General features: G+C 40.5%; 4 protein-coding genes across 6 annotated transcripts in view; 1 reads left to right on the top strand and 3 right to left on the bottom strand.

Moving 5' to 3' along the window:
• DHRS3 (dehydrogenase/reductase (SDR family) member 3) overlaps positions 1 to 22543 on the top strand; it is a 124951-nt gene that overhangs the window by 45771 nt on the left and 56637 nt on the right. Inside the window, exon 1 of one of the 2 annotated variants that reach the window (XM_014941413.1) lies at positions 3776 to 3956. The exons of the other annotated variant lie outside the window; for it this stretch is intronic. The gene's annotated coding sequence lies outside the window, so the exon portion shown is untranslated. Of the gene's footprint in view, positions 1 to 3775; positions 3957 to 22543 lie in introns of those variants that run through there. 2 annotated transcript variants of the gene reach the window in all.
• Positions 1133 to 3941, bottom strand: LOC106887717 (arylacetamide deacetylase-like 4). 2 transcript variants are annotated; one of them, XM_014941410.1, is made up of 4 exons: positions 3859 to 3941; positions 3409 to 3625; positions 3009 to 3072; positions 1133 to 2239 (listed from the first exon to the last, which is right to left on the bottom strand). In XM_014941410.1, exons 2-4 carry the CDS (start codon positions 3605 to 3607, stop codon positions 1465 to 1467), a joined length of 1038 nt encoding a protein of 345 aa, XP_014796896.1. In that variant the 5' UTR covers positions 3608 to 3625; positions 3859 to 3941; the 3' UTR covers positions 1133 to 1464. The 2 variants fall into 2 exon arrangements, with proteins under 2 accessions (XP_014796896.1, XP_014796897.1); XM_014941411.1 differs by lacking the exon at positions 3859 to 3941 and having other exon boundaries at positions 3030 to 3072; positions 3409 to 3632.
• On the bottom strand, positions 5624 to 10211 carry LOC106887712 (arylacetamide deacetylase-like 4). Its single transcript, XM_014941404.1, has 4 exons — positions 10034 to 10211; positions 7682 to 7898; positions 7232 to 7295; positions 5624 to 6605 (listed from the first exon to the last, which is right to left on the bottom strand). Exons 1-4 carry the CDS (start codon positions 10208 to 10210, stop codon positions 5834 to 5836), a joined length of 1230 nt encoding a protein of 409 aa, XP_014796890.1. The 5' UTR covers position 10211; the 3' UTR covers positions 5624 to 5833.
• On the bottom strand, positions 12155 to 18169 carry LOC106887715 (arylacetamide deacetylase-like 4). Its single transcript, XM_014941408.1, has 4 exons — positions 17987 to 18169; positions 16153 to 16369; positions 13261 to 13324; positions 12155 to 12929 (listed from the first exon to the last, which is right to left on the bottom strand). The coding sequence occupies exons 1-4, from the start codon at positions 18167 to 18169 to the stop codon at positions 12155 to 12157; spliced, it is 1239 nt and encodes a 412-aa protein (XP_014796894.1).

Here is a 22543-nt window from a genome sequence, read left to right as displayed (position 1 = left end):
GCCGCGGCGGCCGGGGCCGGCGGCGTCACGGGCCGTTTGTGACAGCTCCGCAAAGCCGGCGGCGGGGTCATGGTGCGGACGGCCAGCGGGCACCGGGGGGAGCCGCTGTAATCTGGGTTCAAGGAGGCGAAGCGTGACCCGGGCGTGCGGCGGCGGGGGAGCCGCGTCCGCCGGGAGGAGCCGGGAGGAGCCGGGGCCGGGCGCCGCCGCTCCCGCCAGAGCCAGAAAACGGGCAGCGCCGGGGGGATGCGGGGGGGATGCGGGGGCACCGGCCCGCCCGGCGGATCGGGCTGCACGAAGCCCCGGAATTGTGTCGTTTGTCCTGAAATTTCGGGATTCCTTGTCAAACGGCAGCCTGCGGGAGGCTGAGGGAAGGGCTGCCCTTGCTCCGTGGCACCTCAAGGGAAGGCAGCGTTTGTGTTTGTAAAAATTTCTGATTTCCTCAGCCTCGGGATTTTATTATTTTTTTCCTTAGGATTTTCATTTCTTCGGTCTTACACTTTTGAGTACTGGTTTTCCTGGCTTTCATCAGCAATTTGAAATGAAGCATCATGTCAGGCAAGTAACACTGCCTTGTCCTGTAAAGAAAACCCTTTCTCCATGAATGATGGAGAAACATCACGGCACAAATTCTGAAAAAAGGATACTGGGGAAGTACTCTGTGAAAGAACATGAAAACATTTTCATTCATATTTTCTCTCTCTTTTAGCTAAACCTCCCAGTATACACAGATCAAGAGCCCAGTTCACTGATCCCTACTATCTTTCGAAAACCTGAGTGTTTCCTCTCAACCAGTGGCTCTTGCCCTGAGCTTCAGAGGCCACATGGAGACACCCCAAAATTAAACAGGTGTTTCTAGAGCTAGGGTTATTTCAAAATCAGGGCAGCCCTTACTTGCCTCCAGCAACGTGTCCCCAATTAACTCCAGCCTCAAACTGCTGCTCTTGCAGATGTGATTGTGCTGTGCCCACTGAAGAACCTCCTCTCTGAGACCTTCATCTCTGCCTGCTTCTTCAGAGCCTTCCTCTGACCCTTCCCTCCAGCTCACCATGTACCTAACTCCTACTTTTTAGCTAAATAAAACAAAGTCATGCTTTGGAGTTTATCAAACGGACAACACAAAGATCCTGGCTGTAATTTGCAGGATTCATTTAATCCAAATCATTCCACAGACATTTACATAGAAAAAAATTAGCCAGTAATTAAATACAAGGAATCAATCAGAGGCTGATTTGAAGGAAAAGTGATTGAAACACAGCATGCGGAAAATATTAAAACTGTAAAGGCTGAACTGTCAATAGTCTCAGGAGGACAAAGACCAGTGTTCAAACAGTATTTGAAGTTAACGAATATCAAAATTGGTATTTTACATATCAAAGGGTATCACATTTTTGCTGACAAGTACTAACTGAAGTTCAGGAGTCTCAACATTAGTGGGAGAAGCATAAAGAAGGAAAGTTGTTTCTACAGGCCTTTTATGAATTTAACAACACTGTCCAACCCCCTTTTCCCAGCTGAAAATCTGAAGCCGTAATAATCAAATAAGCTTATGACTCCATGGAATCCGTCCTCGAGGTGGTACCAGGTCACTGGAACACCGTTGTCCTCCAATCTCTTCTTGTAAAGCAAGCCATCGTCCCTCAGCACGTCGTACTCACACGTCAGGATGAAAGACTCTGGCAGCTGGTGAACAACAGCATCTTCAGCCAACAGCGGGCAGAGGTTGGGCTCACAGAACCTTTTCACTGTCTCATAAACTTCAGCCTTGAATTCATGGGGCTTGTGTGGTTTGTAGCCCCTGACCTTAAATTTTTCGGGGATGTTATCTGGGCTCACCCACTTCCTGTACTTCAGCCTCATATCTGGAGGGATATGAGAGCCCTCCAAGACCTCTTCCACATTAGATGCATCCCCGTTTAGGTACTGCAAAGCAAAGAAAGCGGCACGTTCTCGGAATAAGAGAGGAACTCCTCGATTCTGCTGATAGGATGGTAAATTGAAGTCCAGTACCTGAAGGCCTGGGTAGATCAAGATCTGAGCACGCAGTTTGGGGAGGTCTGATCTACCTGCAAGGGTCTGGCTAACAGCAGCTGCTAGATTGCCCCCAGCACTGTCCCCACAGGTAATTATACGGGCAGGATCCACTCCGTAGTACTCTGCATTGTTCATAAAGTGTATGGTAGCATTAAGACAGTCTTCATAGGCAGCAGGATATTTGTGTTCAGGAGCTAAACGATACCTAGGACACAGAAAGAGACAACAGGAGTAGGAGAAGGAAATGTTGTAACTGTAAATACCTTATAAGTACCTTGGCTTCCCCTGTCTTTGGAGTATTTTTCCTTCAGCAAAAAACCCCAGTGTCGTTATCTGCTAAAGAGGTATTTGTCCAGTGAGTTATCACAGATTAATGATAGCCAGTAGGATGAAGTTGGAAGGATGTAGCACAGTTGGGGTTTTCTTCTGAGAACAGCTCTGATCAGAACTTGGGGGATACAAGTTCATTTTGCTCTTCTGGTGTAGACTGCACCTGGCTTGTGGATGAAGCAACTTAATCTGTCTCACCTGATTTTGATCAGTCTCACCTTTACTTAGGATATTTTCTCTTGAGAATTATTTTCGGTTATTTTTTTTTGTAAGTAACTGGGACACATATTTTTCTGTATTATTAGTATTAAAGTATATTAGCATTTTATTCTTACTGTTAGAAACGTAAGACATAAGAAATGTAAGAAAACTCTTCTGGAAAGCATTCCTCCTTTTTGTGTCATGCCAGCATAGCTCTGTGTTGTGAGGTAATACATGAAACTGACTTTGGGGTCTGTTTTCACTCTCCCTAAATTAATAGATCGGAGGGGGAGAAATGAAAATAGTCCCCTTGAAATTCTGTCTGTGGGACCCGGGGGAAATGGTTTACTGAGGAGGAGTGTTCCCTTCAGGTGTGTAACTCTGCGGTGCCGCGGACTGAAAAGCAAAGAGACTGCCTTTGGGTAAACACTGACATAACTCACCCCACAGACACAACCACCAACCCGCTTTCTCTGGCAATGTAACGGCAGATCGTTTCGTAGGAATCTGCAAAAAAGTCGAGGGGTTCTCAGCTGCCCGCTCTGCTCCGTTTCTATATCAAATGCGCAGGGGAGGTGGCAGCCCCCTTTTCCCGCCCTGGCCGTGCCCTTCCCGGCCCTCACGCGCCCCCTCCCCTCCCCTCACGCATCCCTCTTCCCCTCAGCGGCCGCCTCCCCTCAGGGCACCGCCTCACCGCCAGCTGGCCGAAAATGAGCGAAAAGCTCAGCCAGATTTTAGACTTTCCACCAGGTTTCGGGGCAGAATTATTCTCCCACACACACCCCGCACTCCCCGGCCTCCAGAAGGTAAAAGCGGGGGGAGGAAGGGCCCGTCCCGCCCTACCGATGCTGCAGTACACCCAGCCGCCGCCGTGGAAGAAGATGGCGCCCGGCCTCAGGCCGGCAGATGGTCCGCAGGGACGGTAGACCCTCACCGGCACCCGGCCGAACCGCGCGTCTCCCTGCCAGAGCCGCGGGTCCGGCTTCGGCTTCCTCCCGGAGCGCACGTAGCGAGTGAAGGCCAGCTTGCTGCACACCCCCATCTTTTCCAAAATCGTCCCCTGTTGGAAGAGAGGGAGGAGAGCGCGCCTGAGGGGCAGGGCGGCCGCCGCCGGGGAGGCTGCCTCACGCCACGCCGGGCAGGTTGCCGTGAGGGAGACCCACCGCCTGCCGCCCCCTCGGCCCCTGCCAGGCCTGAGGGGACACCCGGGCTTCGTGTTGGCGGGGTTCAGCCCGCTCCGGAGCCGCTGGCCTCTGCCCTCGCCTTTAGCGGTCGCTCCGCTTTGGTCCTCACCAGAAAGCTGGCACAGGAGAAGATGGAGCCGTGGCGGTCCCCTGTGAGGCTACGCGCCTGGGCGAGCGGGGTTGCTTTGGCACCGTGCGCCTGAGCAGGTAGGCCCATGCGTTCAACTCACGATCTGTCAGGCAAAATGCGTTAGGGGAGGCAAAAAGGTGTCCTTTGGTTTCATACCGGCTTCCCAGATGTCATTCTTCTAAGGTTTCCCGTGAGTTTTTGGTTTTTATCTGCTTAAGCGGCACCTGGCCTTCCATCAGTATTACTGGAAAGCCCCAAGAATGGCCTAAAAACATCATCTGTGCTTAGCTAAAATGGAAATCAAAGCAGTCTCACTTTTTATAAATAATTAATTTAAACTTAATTAGGGAAGCTCGGCTGATAAAGCTTGTACTCCTGTGGTTGGCTTCATCCCTAGGTAATAGGGAAAACCTGACTGAAATTATCTGAGGTCTAACAGAAACGCTTTTACAAAAACTGTCTTCTAAAGACAGCCCCAAAAAAAGGAAAGCCTTCATTTAAGTCTTAATGCAGCCAGCAGAATTTTGGTATTTAGAAATATAGCCTTATGAAAATAACACCTAAACCATAGTCTGGCAGAAATCATGGCAGAGTAACTCACCACAGCAGATGCACTAATCAGGAGAGCAAGGACAATTCGAAGCTTTCCAGGATGATTCACTCCAGGAGGTATATTGACATTGGAGTACTCAGATTGAATTGTTCTCATAATTGCTAGTATGAATGAAGCAATAAAAATCACCAGAAGTATCACTGGCAGTATATAAAAAAATGCCATTTCTCTTAACCAAAGGTGAGGTGTCTTTACTCTAATCTTTGATCGAGCTTTCTCGGGTAACAGTAAACCACAGAGTGGTCCAAGTTAACAACAGATCTCTCGGGTGCCACACTTTAAAGTCTTGGAAACATTGTGCAAGGTGCCAGCAAGCATCACATTGGAGGTGAGTCAGAGAATGTGTTTTATTTCCTGTTTAGCTTCAGGTTAATTGTGGGATCAATACAAGGCCTGGTATTCTTGGATTGCGGATGATATGAATGACTGTTCAGAGATAACTAAGTACTGAATGAAGGTCTAGTCTATGACAGGTTGCTGTTTACAAACAAAGTCAACTAATGTGGCGGTTAAACTGTCTCTTGCCTCTGATCTGCAGCCGCAACATCTTGCTTCGTGTATTGTGGACATTCTCTAAGTAGTTTGAAAGATATGGTTTTAGCAAGGACGTTTAGAAAAGAAAATGGGAACTAACCTCAGGAGAAAAGAGTTAATTAACTTGTGCTCTACAGAAATAAATGCACCCATCTTATTTTATTGTTAAAGTGTTTAAGCATAGGAATGAATTTTTGAGCATACTCATATGTTGGATAATCATAGGAGAACACTTAGAGCATTTCCTCCATGGTGATTTAAACAAAGCTCTTAAATAGAATACCTCTGTTCGGGACAGTTGCAGTTTTGACTTCGTTTTTTTGAGTCTAAACCACCAGTTACCTAACCCAAGGAAATTTTCTGCAAGTTGGTGACTGGGAATGTTAGCTTCAGATGCTCTGTGTGCCATAAAGCACGGGCACCATGTTACAGCCTTCTAATACCAATATCTTTCTCCTTTGCCAAAACACACTTAATCTTCTAGGAGGAATGAAACCAAGATCATAATTGAATAAAGTGGGTCAGACCAGATGTAGATGTTTAAAATTTCACTGCATCTTTAATATTTACTGTGAGAATAGCAAGTGTCTAGTCCAGATAGATCATTCAAATAGGCAGGCTGCACATGGAATACTTCAAGCAGCACTAAAAGAAACTTTCATAACATCTTGAAATATCTTTTTCAGTGGTCACACTGGCCTGGTTGCTCACTAACAAACTGTCCTATCTAAACCTCTTATATCGAATTTAGAAGCATAAAAGACCACAGAAAATTGACAGTTCTTACAGAAGTAAAGAAAATTGTTTCTATAAGCTTTTTAGAAAGTTCACTATATTGTCAAGACCCCTTTTTCCAGATGAAAATGACAATAAGTCACTAAATGAATTTATGACTCCATGGAATCCATCCTCGAGGTGGTACCAGGTCACTGGAACACCGTTGTCCTCCAATCTCTTCTTGTAAAGCAAGCCATCGTCCCTCAGCACGTCGTACTCACACGTCAGGATGAAAGACTCTGGCAGCTGGTGAACAACAGCATCTTCAGCCAACAGCGGGCAGAGGTTGGGCTCACAGAGTCTTTTCACCGTCTCATAAACCTCAGTGGTGCAGTCAAGAAGTACGTGGGGTTTGTAGCCCCTGACCTTAAATTTTTCGGGGATGTTATCTGGGCTCACCCACTTCATATAATTTAATTTAATGTCTAAAGGAATATGGGAACCCTCCAAGACCTCTTCCACATTAGATGCATCCCCGTTTAGGTACTGTAACACATAGAAAGCGGCACGTTCTCGGAATAAGAGAGGGACTCCCTGATTCTGCTGATAGGATGGTAAATTGAAGTCCAGTGCCTGAAGGCCTGGGTAGATCAAGATCTGAGCACGCAGTTTGGGGAGGTCTGATCTACCTGCAAGGGTCTGGCTAACAGCAGCTGCTAGATTGCCCCCAGCACTGTCCCCACAGGTAATTATACGGGCAGGATCCACTCCGTAGTACTCTGCATTGTTCAAAAAGTGTATGGTAGCATTAAGACAGTCTTCATAGGCAGCAGGATATTTGTGTTCAGGAGCTAAACGATACCTGGAACACAGAAAGAGACAACAGGAGTAGGAAATATTAGTTTTAAACGTATTGCTGAAAATACTGGTTCCTGCAACCAGCAATACCTTGATTACCTCAGAATTTTCCCTTTCTCCACAGGTTGACCATAAATATACCACAGCTCACTTAACTTGTGCAGAGTAACTTGTTAAGATATCATCTGTTTAGGGCTTTTTTGAGGTCTTGAACAAGAGGAGTACTCAGCTGGCAACTATGTCTGGGTTTTATTGAGAGTTGTTTAGTCAGTTTATGCTGTGGCTTTCCATGTGTCAGATACACATGATAATACTTCTGGTTTATGTCTTTGTTAAAGTGCAACTACATACTCATAATCCAGATTGTTATGCTGATGGCGATACTGGCTTGTCATTCATGTAGTGCTTCTTTAAGCATCGAGCAGAATTTCCTTGAATAAGGATTAAGTAGAATATATGGCTTATATTCTGTTTACTATCGATTTTCAGTTTAGAATTGGAAAACATTGTTTGACAAGTCTCACAGAAATATTTCTCTGAGAATGGTTGTTGCTGTGATCAGGGAAGCTGTAGGGTGATATTTACACTGTAAGAAATAATATCTGAAAAACAACATGAGGACCAACTCACCCAACAGATACAACCACAGATTCACTTTCTCTGGCGATCCAGTGGCATAGCTTTTCATGGGTCTCTGAAAGAAACATATTTGGTGGGGTTTGGGTTTGCTTTGTTTTGTTTTCCAGAGTACTTAATGTCTATTGCATAAGTCAAAGAACTGCAAGAAGAAAATACTCTCTACTTTTCTCTGCCCTTTCGTACATAGCTTCTTGGATCTTTTGTACCCCCACATCTTACTATTTCAGTATTTGCTTACTGTATTTTTTCCCCTCATATCTCATTGTCCTTATCTTTAAGAAAAATGCACGTAATGCACAGCAGATTCTTTCTTCTGACGGCAAGACTTAGGAGAGTGCACCTGTGGTTACACTCAAACTTCATAACTGCTGCAGGTCAAACAACAATCAACTTTGTATTTATTTAACTAAATTATAATATTTTTTCTGTTAGATGTCTTACCAAGACTTCCAAATACCCATCCTCCTCCATGGAAAAACATAACTCCTCTCCTTTGGCTGGCAGATGGAACCTTAGGCTGATAAATCCTTACAGGCACTTTCTCAAACCACAGGTCCTTGATGAAGAGCTTCGGGTCCACTCCTGGAGTCTTTCTACCTTGCACGTACCGGAGAAAGCTAACCTGACTGCAGATGCCAATGTTTTCCAAAATCCTTCCCTGTTCCAAGGCAAAGAGAATAGGAAGTTCAGTCAAGAGATTTTGTATTTTCCAAAGTAAAGGAACTGTATGGGCAGTACACTTGTGATGCCTAAGTCAAGTTTTACGTTTGAGGGCAGTCATAAAATATTTGAGTGGTTGTACAGGTAACAGTAGCACCATGAGAGGTCACATGAACAACAGTGTTCACAAAGAATATAATCTCAAACCAATGCAGCATTAACAAAGACTTGTGCAATATATCCCTTTGCTTTCTCAGTGGGTCCTTTACTTAACATTGAAAAGGAGTTTGGTTTTTACTGGTTGTTCTGTCCTTGTCCCTGAGAAGATCAGAGAACATAGAGGAAGAGGATAGTTCTGGTGCCGATTTTCATGATATGGACACTTGCCCAAAGTTGGGTTGACTAAGTTGGGAATATATTTGATAATTGCTTCTTGATTTATCTCAGAAGTCTTCATTGATGTGTGGAATTAATGCACTGACAAGAAGATCCTGAGATATTTAATAGGCCTGAATTTCTGTTCTTTCTGTATGCTGTAGTGATATTCATGCCAGGCACCAGAAGATGAATACAAATGAGAGCTACGGGTCCAGCATATGTTTGCAAAAATAAAAAAAGGTATAACTTCTGTTTTTAAATACATTATTTAGTCACACCAAACAAGCACTTCAGTCCTTATGAAGATTTGGATTAGGCTCTTAATATTCACAATTTTGTTATGAATATTTCTCATTAAACTGCCACATTTATGTGGATTGTCAATACAGGGTTAGGACTCTCAATATATTTACCTATGAATGACCTTTTCATCAGTGACTCCAGCTATTTATGATCATAGAATGGTTTGGGTTGGAAGGGACCTTAAAGACTATGTAGTTCCCCCTGCCCTGGGCAGGGACACCTCCAACCAGAGCAGGTTACTCAAAGCCCCATCCCACCTGGCCTTGAACCCCTCCAGGGATGGCGCATTATTCTTTTGTATTTGCTATTTTCCAAGCAGAAATTGAACAACTACAAAGAATATTCTCACCTTTACAGTCAAATTATTTGGTTTCTTTCAACCTGTGTTGTTTACATTGCAGCATACGATTCTGGTTTATGGTACTAATGGGCAGTGTATAGACAATAAAAAGCCAACTGGCTTTTCCAGCTGCTTAATGGAAGTAATCTCTTTTTAATTACAACTTGTGTGCAGCCAAAGCATGAGAATATATGAGTTCTTTACTATGGTCCTCTGTAATCCAGTATATTTCTGCCAGAGAATTTTTTGTTTCATGTTAAATAGTTTGTCCCTCTTGAAGGTGTTTAAGTAATTTATTAAATTTATGCACAGCTTATGCTGTTGCATGTATTTCTAACACCTTCCATCATACAGCATCTATACATCTGTCATCACACGGAAATACTCCTGGTTCAGTGAGATCCTTTGTCAGTAGAGATCACCAGAAGTTGAGTACTGGTAAGAGCTTCCACTCTTGTACAGGCCAGGTCACCTGAAGAATTGGGGCTGGCCAGAACCCCTCATTCCTGTCAGACAAGCCCGTTTAGCTGCCGCAGGAGCTATATGTATGTGTTCAGGGGAGATGGAATTCCTTCACCTCCTCTTGGGCAACATTACCTAATTTTGTCACTTGTGTGACAAAAGCTCTCCCTTCCCAAACCCAATTCTGAAATGTTCACTTTCTGATTTTGTCTTCAAAATAAATAAGTAACTCCTCATCCCTAAGTCCAAGAAAAGCTTGAAAGCATGATCCAAAGACATTTGATACAATCTGAACCTAGAATGGGGACATAATTGATCCAACATGTATTAGCATCTTTAATCAAATTATTGCTAGGTTAGCACAATGCACTGTAGAAGCACAGTCAGACTTTCAAATGCTTGTTATCGGGCAGCGTTTAAGTACTGCCTAATAAAAGAGCTAGGCAAGACTGATAACACAGTATAGTGTAAAAAATCTGGTAAAGGTCTTTTTTTTTTTTAGCAAAACTGAGCTTCTAAATAAGCAGCATGATAGCTATGCCCTGCTCTCCTCGCCAAGAGTTAATTCCAGGCAGGATTCTAGCACTGCATTAAGTTTATAATGACAGGTTCACCCTTCTTCCCCCACCAATCGCGCCGAGTTAACTTACCACCACAGCTGTGCTTATTAAAATTATATGAATGATTCGGAGCTTTACAGGCTGATTCACTCCAGGAGGAATTTCTGAGTTGGAGAAATGAAAATTAATTGCAGCCATGACCAACAGTATAAATCCAGCAACAAAAACTGCGAAGAATAGCACCAGCACTGTGTAAGCAACTGCCATTTTGCTGAGCAGCAAGGTGATCTGAAATGTCTTTGAATTGACTTTCCCAGAAATATTTGTCTTGTTACTTCCTGATTCTTTGTTCCTCATAAGGTTGCTCTAGTAAAAACCTTTCTCTTTCCTTTTATAAAAACATTAGTAGGTATATTTCCCCCGTCCCCTCCTCCTGCTCCCTTTATTTCACAAAAGATAAGCTGGTCAAAGTCCTGAATTTATTAAAAGATCTACGCCAGCATCATTTCAGAATTTTTACAGAAAAGGTCTTTAGCTGGGAGAATAGTGTTATAAATAAGCTGCATTAATGTTAAATTAATTAGAGGTGGAAAATGGACACAGGGCATTTGTGTGCTTTGTGTTTGTGACACTATAAAGCACTGCTCAGAAGACAGGAGCTGGCATATGATGATTATCACTCTAAAGGGCCAAATGGATTGTCACCAATGGTTGTTTTTTTTTTGGAAAGGTGCACCTATAAAATTATGTCATTACCTCAATCTCAGTTTTTTAGTATTTGTGTTTTCTTCTAAAAGAAGAACATGGTTAAAAAACAACAGAGGAGGCTGAGTTTAGGTTTATGATCAAGTTACCTTGTATCAGGTAAACTTCAGTAACTCTGAGTGTGCAATGGGTAAGGCATAAAATGTTTTAATCAGCAATTAAAGAGTTTCAAATCACACTGATTTATATTGTTCTTGCTGTAGAGTGGGATTGTGCTGTAGTTTAAATGATGCTTGAGGTATTACTTGTGAATCCGAGTCTGCAACTCTTCAAACACGAGGATGCCAGAACATCGTTGAAATTGCAAATTCCCAGTGAAATGAAAGATGTAGAAATCTAACTTCATTAAGCAGCCATGTTATAATTACTTTGTTGTTGTTGTTGTTTTAGTTTAAATTACAAGATGGGGGGAAAGAACCGTATCATTTTAGTTAGAAAACTTTATAAAAAATGAAATGTCTTAATTTTTTCTAGTGAGAAGTTGAGTGTTTTTAATAGGGCAGGTGATCATCGTAAAATATTCTTAAGTAGAAGAATATATTTTGTTTAAAACAACGATTTTTATTTAAAAAAAATAAAAAAAAAATTAGCCCACTCAATAGTGTTTCTGGCCTTTCAGTTTATATTATGTTTCCACAGTTATGTGACCTTATACAATAGTCTTGGATGGTCCAGTTGTCCGGTAAATTAATTACTGTGCACAGCACAGGTTTGACAATTAGCAAGGCTGGGGGCTCTGTCTGCCAGGGTTGCATTGTTTCTGTCACCATGAGGCGTTCATTTGGATTTATCAGTGAGTATGTGCGTAGCAAACGTAACTTGCTCTTGTAACAGAAATATTTGAAGTGCTAGTTTTTATTTTTTTTGTTGTTGTTGAAAACATCACAAAATTGCCGCAGCATTACAGTGATAATATAACATTGTGCTTCCCTACTTTCTTACATCTGGGATCTTCAGAAATTTTTCAACAAATGTAGCATAACAGGTAGTCTTGAGCATAAAATAATCTGGAAAATACAAGATAAATCTGAAACAGGAGTACAAAAAGGAAAAGAAAGGAAAAGAAGTCTCACCTCTGCACTTCCCTAACAGGTACACACTCATTAAATTTTAGGGGTTCCAGTTTAAGAATCAAGTTTCCAAAACAAAACATCATTTGTCAGATTTCAAACAAAATCAAACCCATAGTAGCTCTAGTTTAGAACTTCTGCTTCAGACAGAAGCCTTTCTTTTGACTACACTTCTTCAAGAAAAGCGTAGTCTTTGTGCAAACTGGAAATTAAAATGCATCACTGTAATTTCACTGTGTGACATCAGACTTCACAGAATCTGAGTCATTTCACTCTCCATCTGATACCCTGAACATCTCCTGTCTCTCACTTCTTTGCCAAGTGTAAATTCACCAATGATAATGTAAGACTTGCATCTTTGTTCTGAAAAATACTTTTATAAACTGTTTATGTAATTCACAGTACTATCCATTATCTTCTTTCCAGATAAAAAGGAAAAAATCCCATAACCAAAAAAGGCTAAAATTCCGTGGAAACCACTCTCAGAATGATACCAGGTCACTCGAACACCATTGTCCTCTAATCGCTTCTTGTACAAGAGCCCATCATCCCTAAGCACATCAAACTCACACGTCACGATGTAGGATTCAGGGAGCTGGGAAATAATGGAATCTTCAGCTAAAAGTGGGGAAAACGTTAGTGCTAAGATTTCTTTTATTGCTTCATGGACTTCAGGCTTATATGAAGTGGATTTCTGTGGTACGTAGCCTCTAGTCTTGAATTCATCAGGAATAATGTCAGCACTTATCCATTTCTTATACTTCTGTTTCATACTCTCAGGAACGTGGCAGCTTTGTAGGACGTCTTCCAAAATTGATGGTTCTTTGTTAAGATAACGAAAACAGAAGTAGATAACTAGCTTCCGAAACAATATTGGAACTGAAGCGTTCTGCTGATAGGAAGGCAAATGAAAATCCAGCCCCTGTAGTCCTGGATAAAGTAAGATCTGAGCACGTACTTTTGGGAGATCTCTTCTATTCAGCAGGATTTGGCAAATAACCGTAGCAAAATTAGCTCCACAGCTGTCACCGCTAAGGATGATGAGAGCAGGATCCACATGATACTCTTCTAAATTCCTCATGAAGTACAAGGTGGCATTGAGACAATCAAAGTACTGCCCTGGGTATGCGTGTTCAGGAGCCAAACGGTAACTGAAACGTCAAAGATACTGTGGTTATTGTCAAAGTAATCACAAAAATTTATTTTGCATTGTTCATGTTTGGCCGATACGTAGTTATATAGGCTTTTTTTTCTAAATTTTAAAGGTTATTTTTCACTCGTGTAGATTGGAAAGGCAAACTAATGGTTTTACAGCTGTTTAGACTACTTTTCCTATAAGCCTATTTCTAAATTAAATGAAAGGCTAAAGTGAAAAATAGGGAGCACGATCTGAAGTAGTAAATATTTTCACAATATTTTTCAGAAATGTTTCAACTGGGAACAGTATTACCATAAATACCTCCATGTAAAAGTAGCACTTACCCAACAGACACAACCACCGAGTCGCATTTTTTGGCAATATAGCGGCATATTCTTTCAAAGGCTCCTAAAGAGAAAGTTTATCAGAAATGATGTTGTAAAAATCAGGTATCCTTTTGAAATGAAAAAAATAGATCCTTGAACACGTGCCTTGTGGAAGGCACTGCAACATGAGACGGATGAGTAACTTCCGCTATGCTATGTGGGCTCTACATGTAAACCTGTTTTCTGGTTATTGGTCAGTGGCTGTTTGGGCAAATATAAGCATGTAACGTTGGTAATATTAGGAAAAAATGAAAGTCTCTTCAGGCTGGTATCACATCTCAGCTGGTGGGCAACAAAAGCTGTCTAAGGAGAAGAATGAGCTGAGGAGAAGCCTACAGTAATAAGCAAACAAGAAGGTGAGGGTCAGGGTGCTCCTTTGAGACAGAAACTGTCTCTCTATATTTAATGCCACTAATTAATATCTCTTTTCTGAATTATTCAGACCACTTCTTGAACCTATGGTTTTAATATTAACAACTTTGTGCAGTGAAGAATTCTACAGCTTGTGTGTAAAGGTGTAAAGAATCATTTCTATTTGCTTGGTTTGTACCTGGCATTCACTACTTCCCTTTGGTGATGTTAACTCTTGTGCTGTAACAAATGGTGGATAATCATTCCCTGTTTAAATTCTCTTGCTTCTCATGCTATAGCTAGATGCACCATGGATTTATTGCAATGGCATAAAGAAGTTTCCTGTTTTGTCCTTTCCTTCTAATAATTCCTAGGATTTTATTTGCTTTTTGACTACTACTGTTCACTAAGTCAGCATTTTCAAGCAATTTTTTACCATAATCCCAAGATCATCTTCCTATAAGGGAGTAGTCTCTTAGAGTCTGTTGTTTTATTTATAAAGTTAGGATTCTCTGTTCATCCATTTGACTTCTCTCCATGCCATTCCACCTGTCATTTTATTGTCTAATCCTTTGCTATCATAAAGACATTCTGCCGTTTTTCAGGGAGGTGTGACTTCCATCTTTGTGGATTTTAAGGAGTGAGTCATTTATCTGACCACTGATTCTGTTCTTCATTGAAGCTTCTGCTCATTTGTTAGTTGCAACTTTAGGCTTACTACTATGTAGATTCCCCAAGTCCTTTAAAAACCTTGTCATTATATTAGTTGCTTTCCTGTTACCAAGTACCAACAGGAATTCAAATGGAAGGTCAGGTACTACAGTCAGTGTATAGGTATGGGTGTTGTATCTATGGTGTATCTATGGCATGTGATGTAGCTCCCTTAGTGTGCTAATTGTGCAACAGCAATTGTGTTGTGAACAACAACTACAACTGTGCAACTTTGTGGTGTGTTTTTTTTTCCTTCCAGCGAAAGGAATTGACCTTTCACTTAGATCACAGAGACTTATCTCCTGAGCCCTCAGTGCCACCCAAACTAGCCCTAGAGCCAGAAGCATCACAACTGGTGTCAGCCTGACACTGCACCAGGCTAACAATGTTCTGTGGTAAAACACAGGTAGATTATTTCTGCCACAGTGCAGAATGAGCCTAAGTTACTAGAAATTACATTATCATTTCTGCACGATGCTAAACGAAGCCAGGTAGGCTCTCAAACTCATTAGCAGATAACTGATATCTGCCTGACATAGTGCTAGTGGAGACTTGCCCTTTGAAATGGTGAAGGATTCAAAACCCACAGACTTCCCTGTCTGCCCCCTGAATGAAATCTAGATTTCCGTGTTAGGTGCCTTGGCTTCCAGACGAAGCACACACGGACTTGGTTGCTCGGAAGGAGATCCAGCACAGTTGGGAGGCTGAGCCAGCGGCTACTGAGACAATCAAAGGGTTGTCTCCCTTTCTCAAAAAGAAAGAAAGTATTCTGTGCAGTGTTACCACAAGAAAAACTCCCCCATTAGTTCTATTTTTAATGCTCACTTATTATTTATATCTTTGTTAATTTTGATTCCTTGTTTGCACGAATGGGAATATATTTATGAATTTCTTATATATATATTCTTTAAACTCTTTCTTGGACTATGTTATAACTTTTAGACATCCTTTGATGCATGGACTACAAGTTGAGAAACACAGAGTTTTTTCTACACAGAAGTTGAGTGCTGAGCACAGAAGTATATCTTAAATTCTGTATTTTCAGGCCATATCCAGGCTTACAGGAAACACTTCAGTCCCATTGAGATGCAAAACTAACAATTTCTCCTTGAGAAGTAACCAAAGCATTGTTCCAAAGAATGAAGCCAGAATGTATTCTTTCTAGGAATAGCATTGCCATTTTCATGATACTGTAATTCTTCCAGAAAGTAGATCTACACTGAGCTCCATATCAGCCTAAAGAGGTTTTCAGTTATATTTCCAGAAAAGATGGAGTGCAGAGGAGGATGAAGGAAGAGACGTGGATTCCAACCCTTACTCCAGGACTGCTGCTGTACCTTATTTTCAGCTTGCCATTGCTTAAGGTACAAGGACATCCTGTGACCTGAACTTCCCTCAGAGTGACCTGAGCATTTCCATTTTGTTTAGATGGTCTCTCTTTCTCTGCCCAGCAAACTACATCTTTCTCAGAAGAGCATCAACAGGAGGAGGAGCAGAGTCACTCTGCTGTCAGCTGACAGCTCATGGAGGGTTTGCTGAGTTACAATTTTGGGTTTAGAAGCCTCAGATCTACTTTCATCAACTTTTCCTGTAGCCCAAAGGAAGTAGAAATGTGGTGACCCTTAACTGTGCACTAGATGATTAATTCCGCAAGGTGCAGTTAGTATTGGGATTGTAAAGACTATTGTCATTAGGAAGGACATGTGAGATATTGACTGACACATGTCTGAAGGTGAAAATGTAAAGGTTTGGATTTGATTTTAGAAATAAAACTTCCTGATTTCTTACTAATGCTCCCAAATGTGCCAGCGCCTCCATGAAAATACAGTATTCCTCTTCTTTTGCCAGTAGGTGGCCATTTAGGCTGATAAATCCTCAGCGGTACTTCATCTACTTTGAGATCTTTGATGAGAAGTTTTGAATCTCTACACGGTGGTATTCCATCCACCAGAATTCGCAATAAGCTGAAATCACTGCAGATCCCGAGCTTCTGCAAAATCTTTCCCTGTTGAAAAGAAAGAATTCAGCACATGATTAGTGTGAAGGTTTCCAACTGTCTTTAATTTAAAAAAAAAATAAAAATCCTGGCTTTAGTTTAGTGGGGTGTGTTTCAGAAGAAACTGTAGACAGCGCTTCAGTGGAGTTACTGTGACTAGTGAGAAGTCATTGAACAGTTTTGATTAAGTGTTGCTAAAGATTGCCAAAAAGTAAATAAGCGTTAGAAGTGACTGTGGGTGTGAGGGTGATGAAAGCAGATTAGAACTGTAGCTTGCAGAGGTAGGCTCTGCTAAAGCCTGTGGGATTATCATAGGCTCTGACGTACACCATGGTCAGGAAGAGAAATAGTGTTTGTTTATATTTCTTACAGCTCCAATGAAAAGAGGGCAACATTTTAGAAGATATTTTAGAGTTTCTTGTAGTAAAGATACCGTATTTGCATGAAAAAGTACAAAGAAAATTGTGTTGCCCTGAGAAGAAATTTTTGCGGTTTGGTGGGAAAGAAGAGAGTGTATTCAAGCTGTACCATAATGTCTTAACTTTAAAATCAAACGTTTTGAATTTCAACATCAGAATAGTTTGCTATTTGTAAGGGGATGGATTCAGTGGCCACTTCCAGCCCAAGGAAATGAATATTTTAAGACTAACATACATAGATCTAGAAGGTGATTTCACACAATCACTAAGAACTTGTTTATCTTGATTATTTATTTTTTTTCTCTAAAAATCTGTGCAAAGTTTCTATAACTTTGACAGTATCACACAACTTTGGAGGTGGAAGGAACAATTAATTCTGTAACACTTGGATTCAATAAATTAATTTCAGCTCCATAACTGGTTGCGAAAAGGGGTAGGTTTGTTATTATCTTTAACTGGAAAAAATAGACAAAATTTTGAAGCTGAAAATTTCCCAATTTTATGGTTTTTTCCATAATAAATCATTTCTACTTCCCATTTGGAAGATTTGTAATCTTGTCTCTGTTACAGAGTTAATGGAAATAGATATATTGGAATTATGTTGAATTCACTGGCATGTGAGTAAATACACAAACACACAGGCATTTTTAAAGAATAAGTGGAATGTAAACAGGTTGTCCTTAAATATATCTGTATCTTACTTTCTGAACTAGCCACACAGAAAAAACCACCTCACCATTCCTACTAATTTTTATTTTTAATTATTTTATTGTTCATAGTACACTGTGTGTATAACTCTATGAATATATAGATATGATTATGGACAATAGGTATAGAATGAAGCAAATGTGAAGAGCAGTAATGTAGGCTTGCTCCTGAGTAGACGGCATTATTACATGTACATGCAGCTCAATAGGTGCTATATACATAGAGTTATTTATTTTTTTAAAATTTTGTGTGAAACAGTTTTCCAATGTAAAGTGACTGCGGTCTGACAGATGCACTGAAAAGTCTAAATAAGCTTTGAAGATTACTCATATCAGTTTTATGAGTCAATTTAAGAAGATTTGGTTCGTATAAAAATGCTTACAGGTTTCAGGGAGGTGAATTGCTGCTTCTTTTCTAATTTTACTTAAGCCATTACCTTCCAGCTCCCAAACATACCAAATTAAAGGAGAAGTCCCCAGTTTTAAGAGAGTTAACTTACCAAGATCATGGTTGTAATCATCAGGGAATGATATAAACGAAGCTTTAGAGGTTGGTCAATTCCAGGTGGCAGTTCTGAATTGAAAAAATCATAAAGTACCCCTGCCAGAAGCAGTGCTGGTATTATAACAGGAGAAAAGAAAACCATTCCTATTATTGCTAAAGTTGTATAAAGCGATGCCATTTCACTTCAGTAGAAGTGATCTTTAACAAAACTGGTGCTTTCCTGAGCCTTGTTTCTCAAGTGGTTCTGAGGCGTCTTCACAGAAGACTACGCACCCAGTTCATAAGCAGAAATAAGTTTATTAATGTTGCAATACCCTAATTTTCTCCACCCTTCTATTGCTAATGATAATATTGGCAACACTTCCTTATACTAAAAAAGGGGAGGGGGAATTTTTTACTATTTACAAAAGGTGGAGTTTGAAGTCTATGGGATTGATTTATATTGTGAGCTCTTCACTAACAATAAGAAGTGATTGTTCAGAGGGGCCCTTACCTGCAGATTGTGTGTGTTTGGTTTGTTGTGGATTCATTACAAATAGACATTCCTGTTGTAGCGTTACATTTTAGTGATAGGGGCTACTTGCAGTTGTCATCAAGGTGTATACTTCTCTGAGAAGAAAAATAGTCAAATCCACATTTTTTCCCCAAACTTTGTTTTATAGTGGAACACACATGGCAAGTCTCCATGTACATCAAAGTCTCTCCCGATACACCCTGGTGTGTCTGTAGATTCAAGCCACTGTTGTTTCTTGTAAAAGCTTTTCGCTAATTGCACTCTCAGAATTTTATATTCATTCTAATTCTTGATTGTAGTTTAATGCAGTGCCATGATGTATATTATTTGTGAGTTAATGGGAGTTGTTTGGTGAAAACGTGTTTCTGTTTTGTATTCTTCTTACAGGAATTTCATTTTTCCGTAAAATTTTAAAGTTATGACTGCCAAACTTTTTTCCTGGTCTGGTTTTTACAATGAAATTCCAGTCTGAAAACTGAATTAGTCCTTAGCTTCATTAGCGTAATATTTAAAGCAAAGCAATTATGGCAGCTGATTTGCACAATTTTAGCTTGTGTAGATAAGAACATGTGGGCTAAAGCAACGTGAGTTTGCACCAACATTTTTGAAATAGGCAAATTCTCAGCTGTTCACTGTCCTAAGGCTATCAGTGTTTATCCCCAGGACTTTTTCTGCAACAGAGCAGGGTCATCCCACTGATGTTTGGGGTTATTAGTTCTGTAAATGGTTTCTATGTAGTGTGATATTGAAGCACAGCCTGTGGGGTTTTTTATTGAATATCTGTTTTGCCATATATTCCTTGCAAAACAGTAGAACATCCCAGTTCTCACTAGGTGCTTATTTCTGATGTCTGTGCCATCAATTGAAATATCCTGAAGTAAATTACCCCATGGAAATCAGCTTTGAAAATTATATTTTAGCATTCTTGATGATGTCTTACGTTTGAATCCTCAGAGGAGGGAAATCTGTGCTTTAAAAAAACCTCTAATCTCATAAAGGCACCTGTTACTGCAGTGGTAGTAAATGAAACTTTCAAGAGCAACCAATAACAATTTAATCAAATACCTGATATTTGTAATAGATCATTTCAGATTACAAAAGCTTCATACCAAAGAGGTCTACGTCTGCCGTAGCTGTGTAAGCTGTTGCTGATACTGTATTAGCAGGAGTCTTTTCTTCACAGTATTCAGTGAGTCAATAATTAAACACCTTTAATCAAAACCACAACACCTCACAGATGACATCTCTGTTTTGAAATCCCGATGGATCTGATAGAGTGGGAGGAATATTTCTTTACTGTCTTTCTTACTTAAAAATAAATAGGAAGGGACAGTTTGGGGGTTTTGTTTGTTTGCTTTTTGCTGTTATGCCCTGGCAGTTATCTTCAGTAAGACTCTGTTTTAGAGTCCCAACAGTCTGAACAAAATCTTTCAGATATACATTATAGCCCTTCTTTTGTTAAAGAAATGCTGGTTAAGTAATGTTTCAGAATAATTTCTTAATATTTTACTCTTACTTAATATCTTAATATTTTACTCCAACGATGCTCTGAGTGTGCGCAGTTATAGCGTGTTCTAACTGTACGCTACGGCAGCCCCTCAGCCCTTCCTGGCCTGTTACCAGAGTTTCTGAGGTTTTCCAGAATCAAGCAAATCGCATGGACTTAGATCTGCTCTGTCCCTATGGGGATGCTCATATTCACAACTCTTTCATGATACTTATATTCCAAAATGCTCATGTGACTCAAGTAACCCTCTTGCTGCGTGTCATGTTTCTCCTGATGCTTGTTCAGAGGTGCTTCAGTCACCGGTCTGGTCAGCCATTCCTGTACCTGCAGACGTACGGGTAGAGATATCTTGGATAACTGTCAGTTTCTCACGTTTCTAACAATCAGTGGGTGTTTTGGTGGTTTTTTTTCACAATTGGGAAATACCTCTTTTTGAGTTGTTAAATTGTCAAAAAAACACCCAGTTTTATTCCATTTCAATCCACTCCATGAAGTGAGTACCTTACATCTTTGCAAACAAAAAGGCTTTTTCTGGCGGTGGGTAGATACCCATCTTGGATAAAAAGCTACTAGTAGTAGCTCTTTAGACTGTAGGCGTTTGCTGTGTTTTGCTTTTATTCTTTCAGCAGACTCGTTGCAAAACCCCAGCTTCCACCAAGTCTCTGCCTATCTGTAGATGAGAACAGCTTTGCATTAACTGATGAGGGTTGAAGAGATTCCACTAAACTTGATGAAATTAACACAGCCTGGAGTTTGGCATTGTAATATGCGTTATGGACATGCATGCAATTCTTTATTCTTATAAAAAAATCAGCTACTCAGAGCTTACAAAACTGATACTTTATTTATTAAATTTAGTGTTTCTGGAGACTGACATTTAATATATCTGTTGGTGAGTACAGAATAATATCTGTATAATAATTATCTGACAATAATTCAGTTAATTCTACCAGTTTTCTCATCAGTGAGCCTCTGTTAATGCAAGAAGTTAGTTACCTCTAAAATTTATTCTTTTCTTTATTTTTCAGCATATCTCTAATGATTGTAGTAATGATGGGAAGGCAAAGTATTATAACAATACGTGTTTAAGGAAAGATGATCTTTGCTGGCTTTTGCCCTGTTTAACCTGTTGGTTAGGTAAGGCTTAGGTAATGCTTTGGAATCACAGACCTCTGCGTTGATTGAGAATACATAGAACTCATCAACTTCACATCAGTTAGTTATCAGCACGAGAGGCAGTCAGCTTTCAACCCAAACACTAATAAAGGGGAAAAAAATCAGGGTAGTTGGTGCTAATGAGTTAAGTGATTGTCACGTGTTACTGTTTTTCTTGTAATGTCTTTCTCTAAAATATTGCAGAACATTCACTTCTGATTGTAGACTGTATTTCCTAATACAGCCCACGGTTGGCCTGTAGTTAGTTGACTATTGCCGAGTTACTATGTGTAATACAGGAAATACTACAATGATTAACTAACGCGTGGTAAAGTAGCAACTGTAATGGCTATCGATTCCGTCAAGTACAGTCAGGCTTCATAACTGTACTTTCTTAGCATAAAGCTAAGAAAACAGGAGAAAATATGTTCCAAAGAGGAATTAAGAGCGGAAATAATAGCTTCTGATATATGATTTCCCTGGGTTTTGGTGTTTTGTTCGGTTTTTTAGTTCATTTACTCTAGGTAATTTAGTAGGACAATTCGACTCTGTGGTACAATTTAACTAATTTCAGTTTTACCAAGTAAAGCGTGTAAGAAACGTAGTGTCGTCCAGTTAACATTTCTTTTCTTGTATTTATGTAAACAAATGACTGAAGGTGTCTCAGACCTCTTTGTACTGGTAAGCCTTAGTCCTCCGATCTGCGAGATGGATTTAGTGTGCCCTTTATGGTGACAATAGAACCTTTAAGAAATTACAGCTTAGCACATACTTTGTGATACTGTTTTTCAAAGGTGCTCTGTATTTTCTTGATCCATCTCCTTCTTAATTTGCCTGCCTCCTACCTACATTTTGGTGTCCTCCCTTTTTGTTATCTCCATCTTCCCATCCCACCCAAATTAATAGCTGCTCCTGATGTTTTGCTCTTACTCGTGACTGGAAGCCATCTTTCATTTAGTCTGCTATAAAACTGTATTTTACCCTTTCTTCCTCTAAGTTATTCTTTGAAGTCTGCGCCTTCCAAATGACTTCTGGGTTAAACATCTGCCAACAAATTCTGCAGTAAAAAGTTGCACTGTATTAAAAGAAAATCAAACAAAAATGGTGACAAATATTATGTATTAGTGTTCAGGGATGGAAATTCAGATCCTGTGCTGTACAATTCAGAGCAGGTACATATTTGAAATGGTGACTCCATAGGTTTTTGTCATGTAGCATTTTGAAATGTGGACACGTTCTTGGATGTCTGTGTCTCAGTAGCTGCGCAGTTCGGTTCCTCAGGACGGGTGAACTCTGCTCCGCACAAATGGAGTCTCCAAATACGCTGCTCTGGAAGATCCACCTGGGATTTCATGACAGGTCACCACACCAAAATG

Source organism: Calidris pugnax, unplaced genomic scaffold (genome assembly GCF_001431845.1).
Source record: "Calidris pugnax isolate Ruff unplaced genomic scaffold, ASM143184v1 scaffold82, whole genome shotgun sequence".
NCBI classification, from domain to species: Eukaryota; Metazoa; Chordata; class Aves; order Charadriiformes; family Scolopacidae; genus Calidris; species Calidris pugnax.
This window is presented reverse-complemented; position numbering and strand designations above follow the sequence as displayed.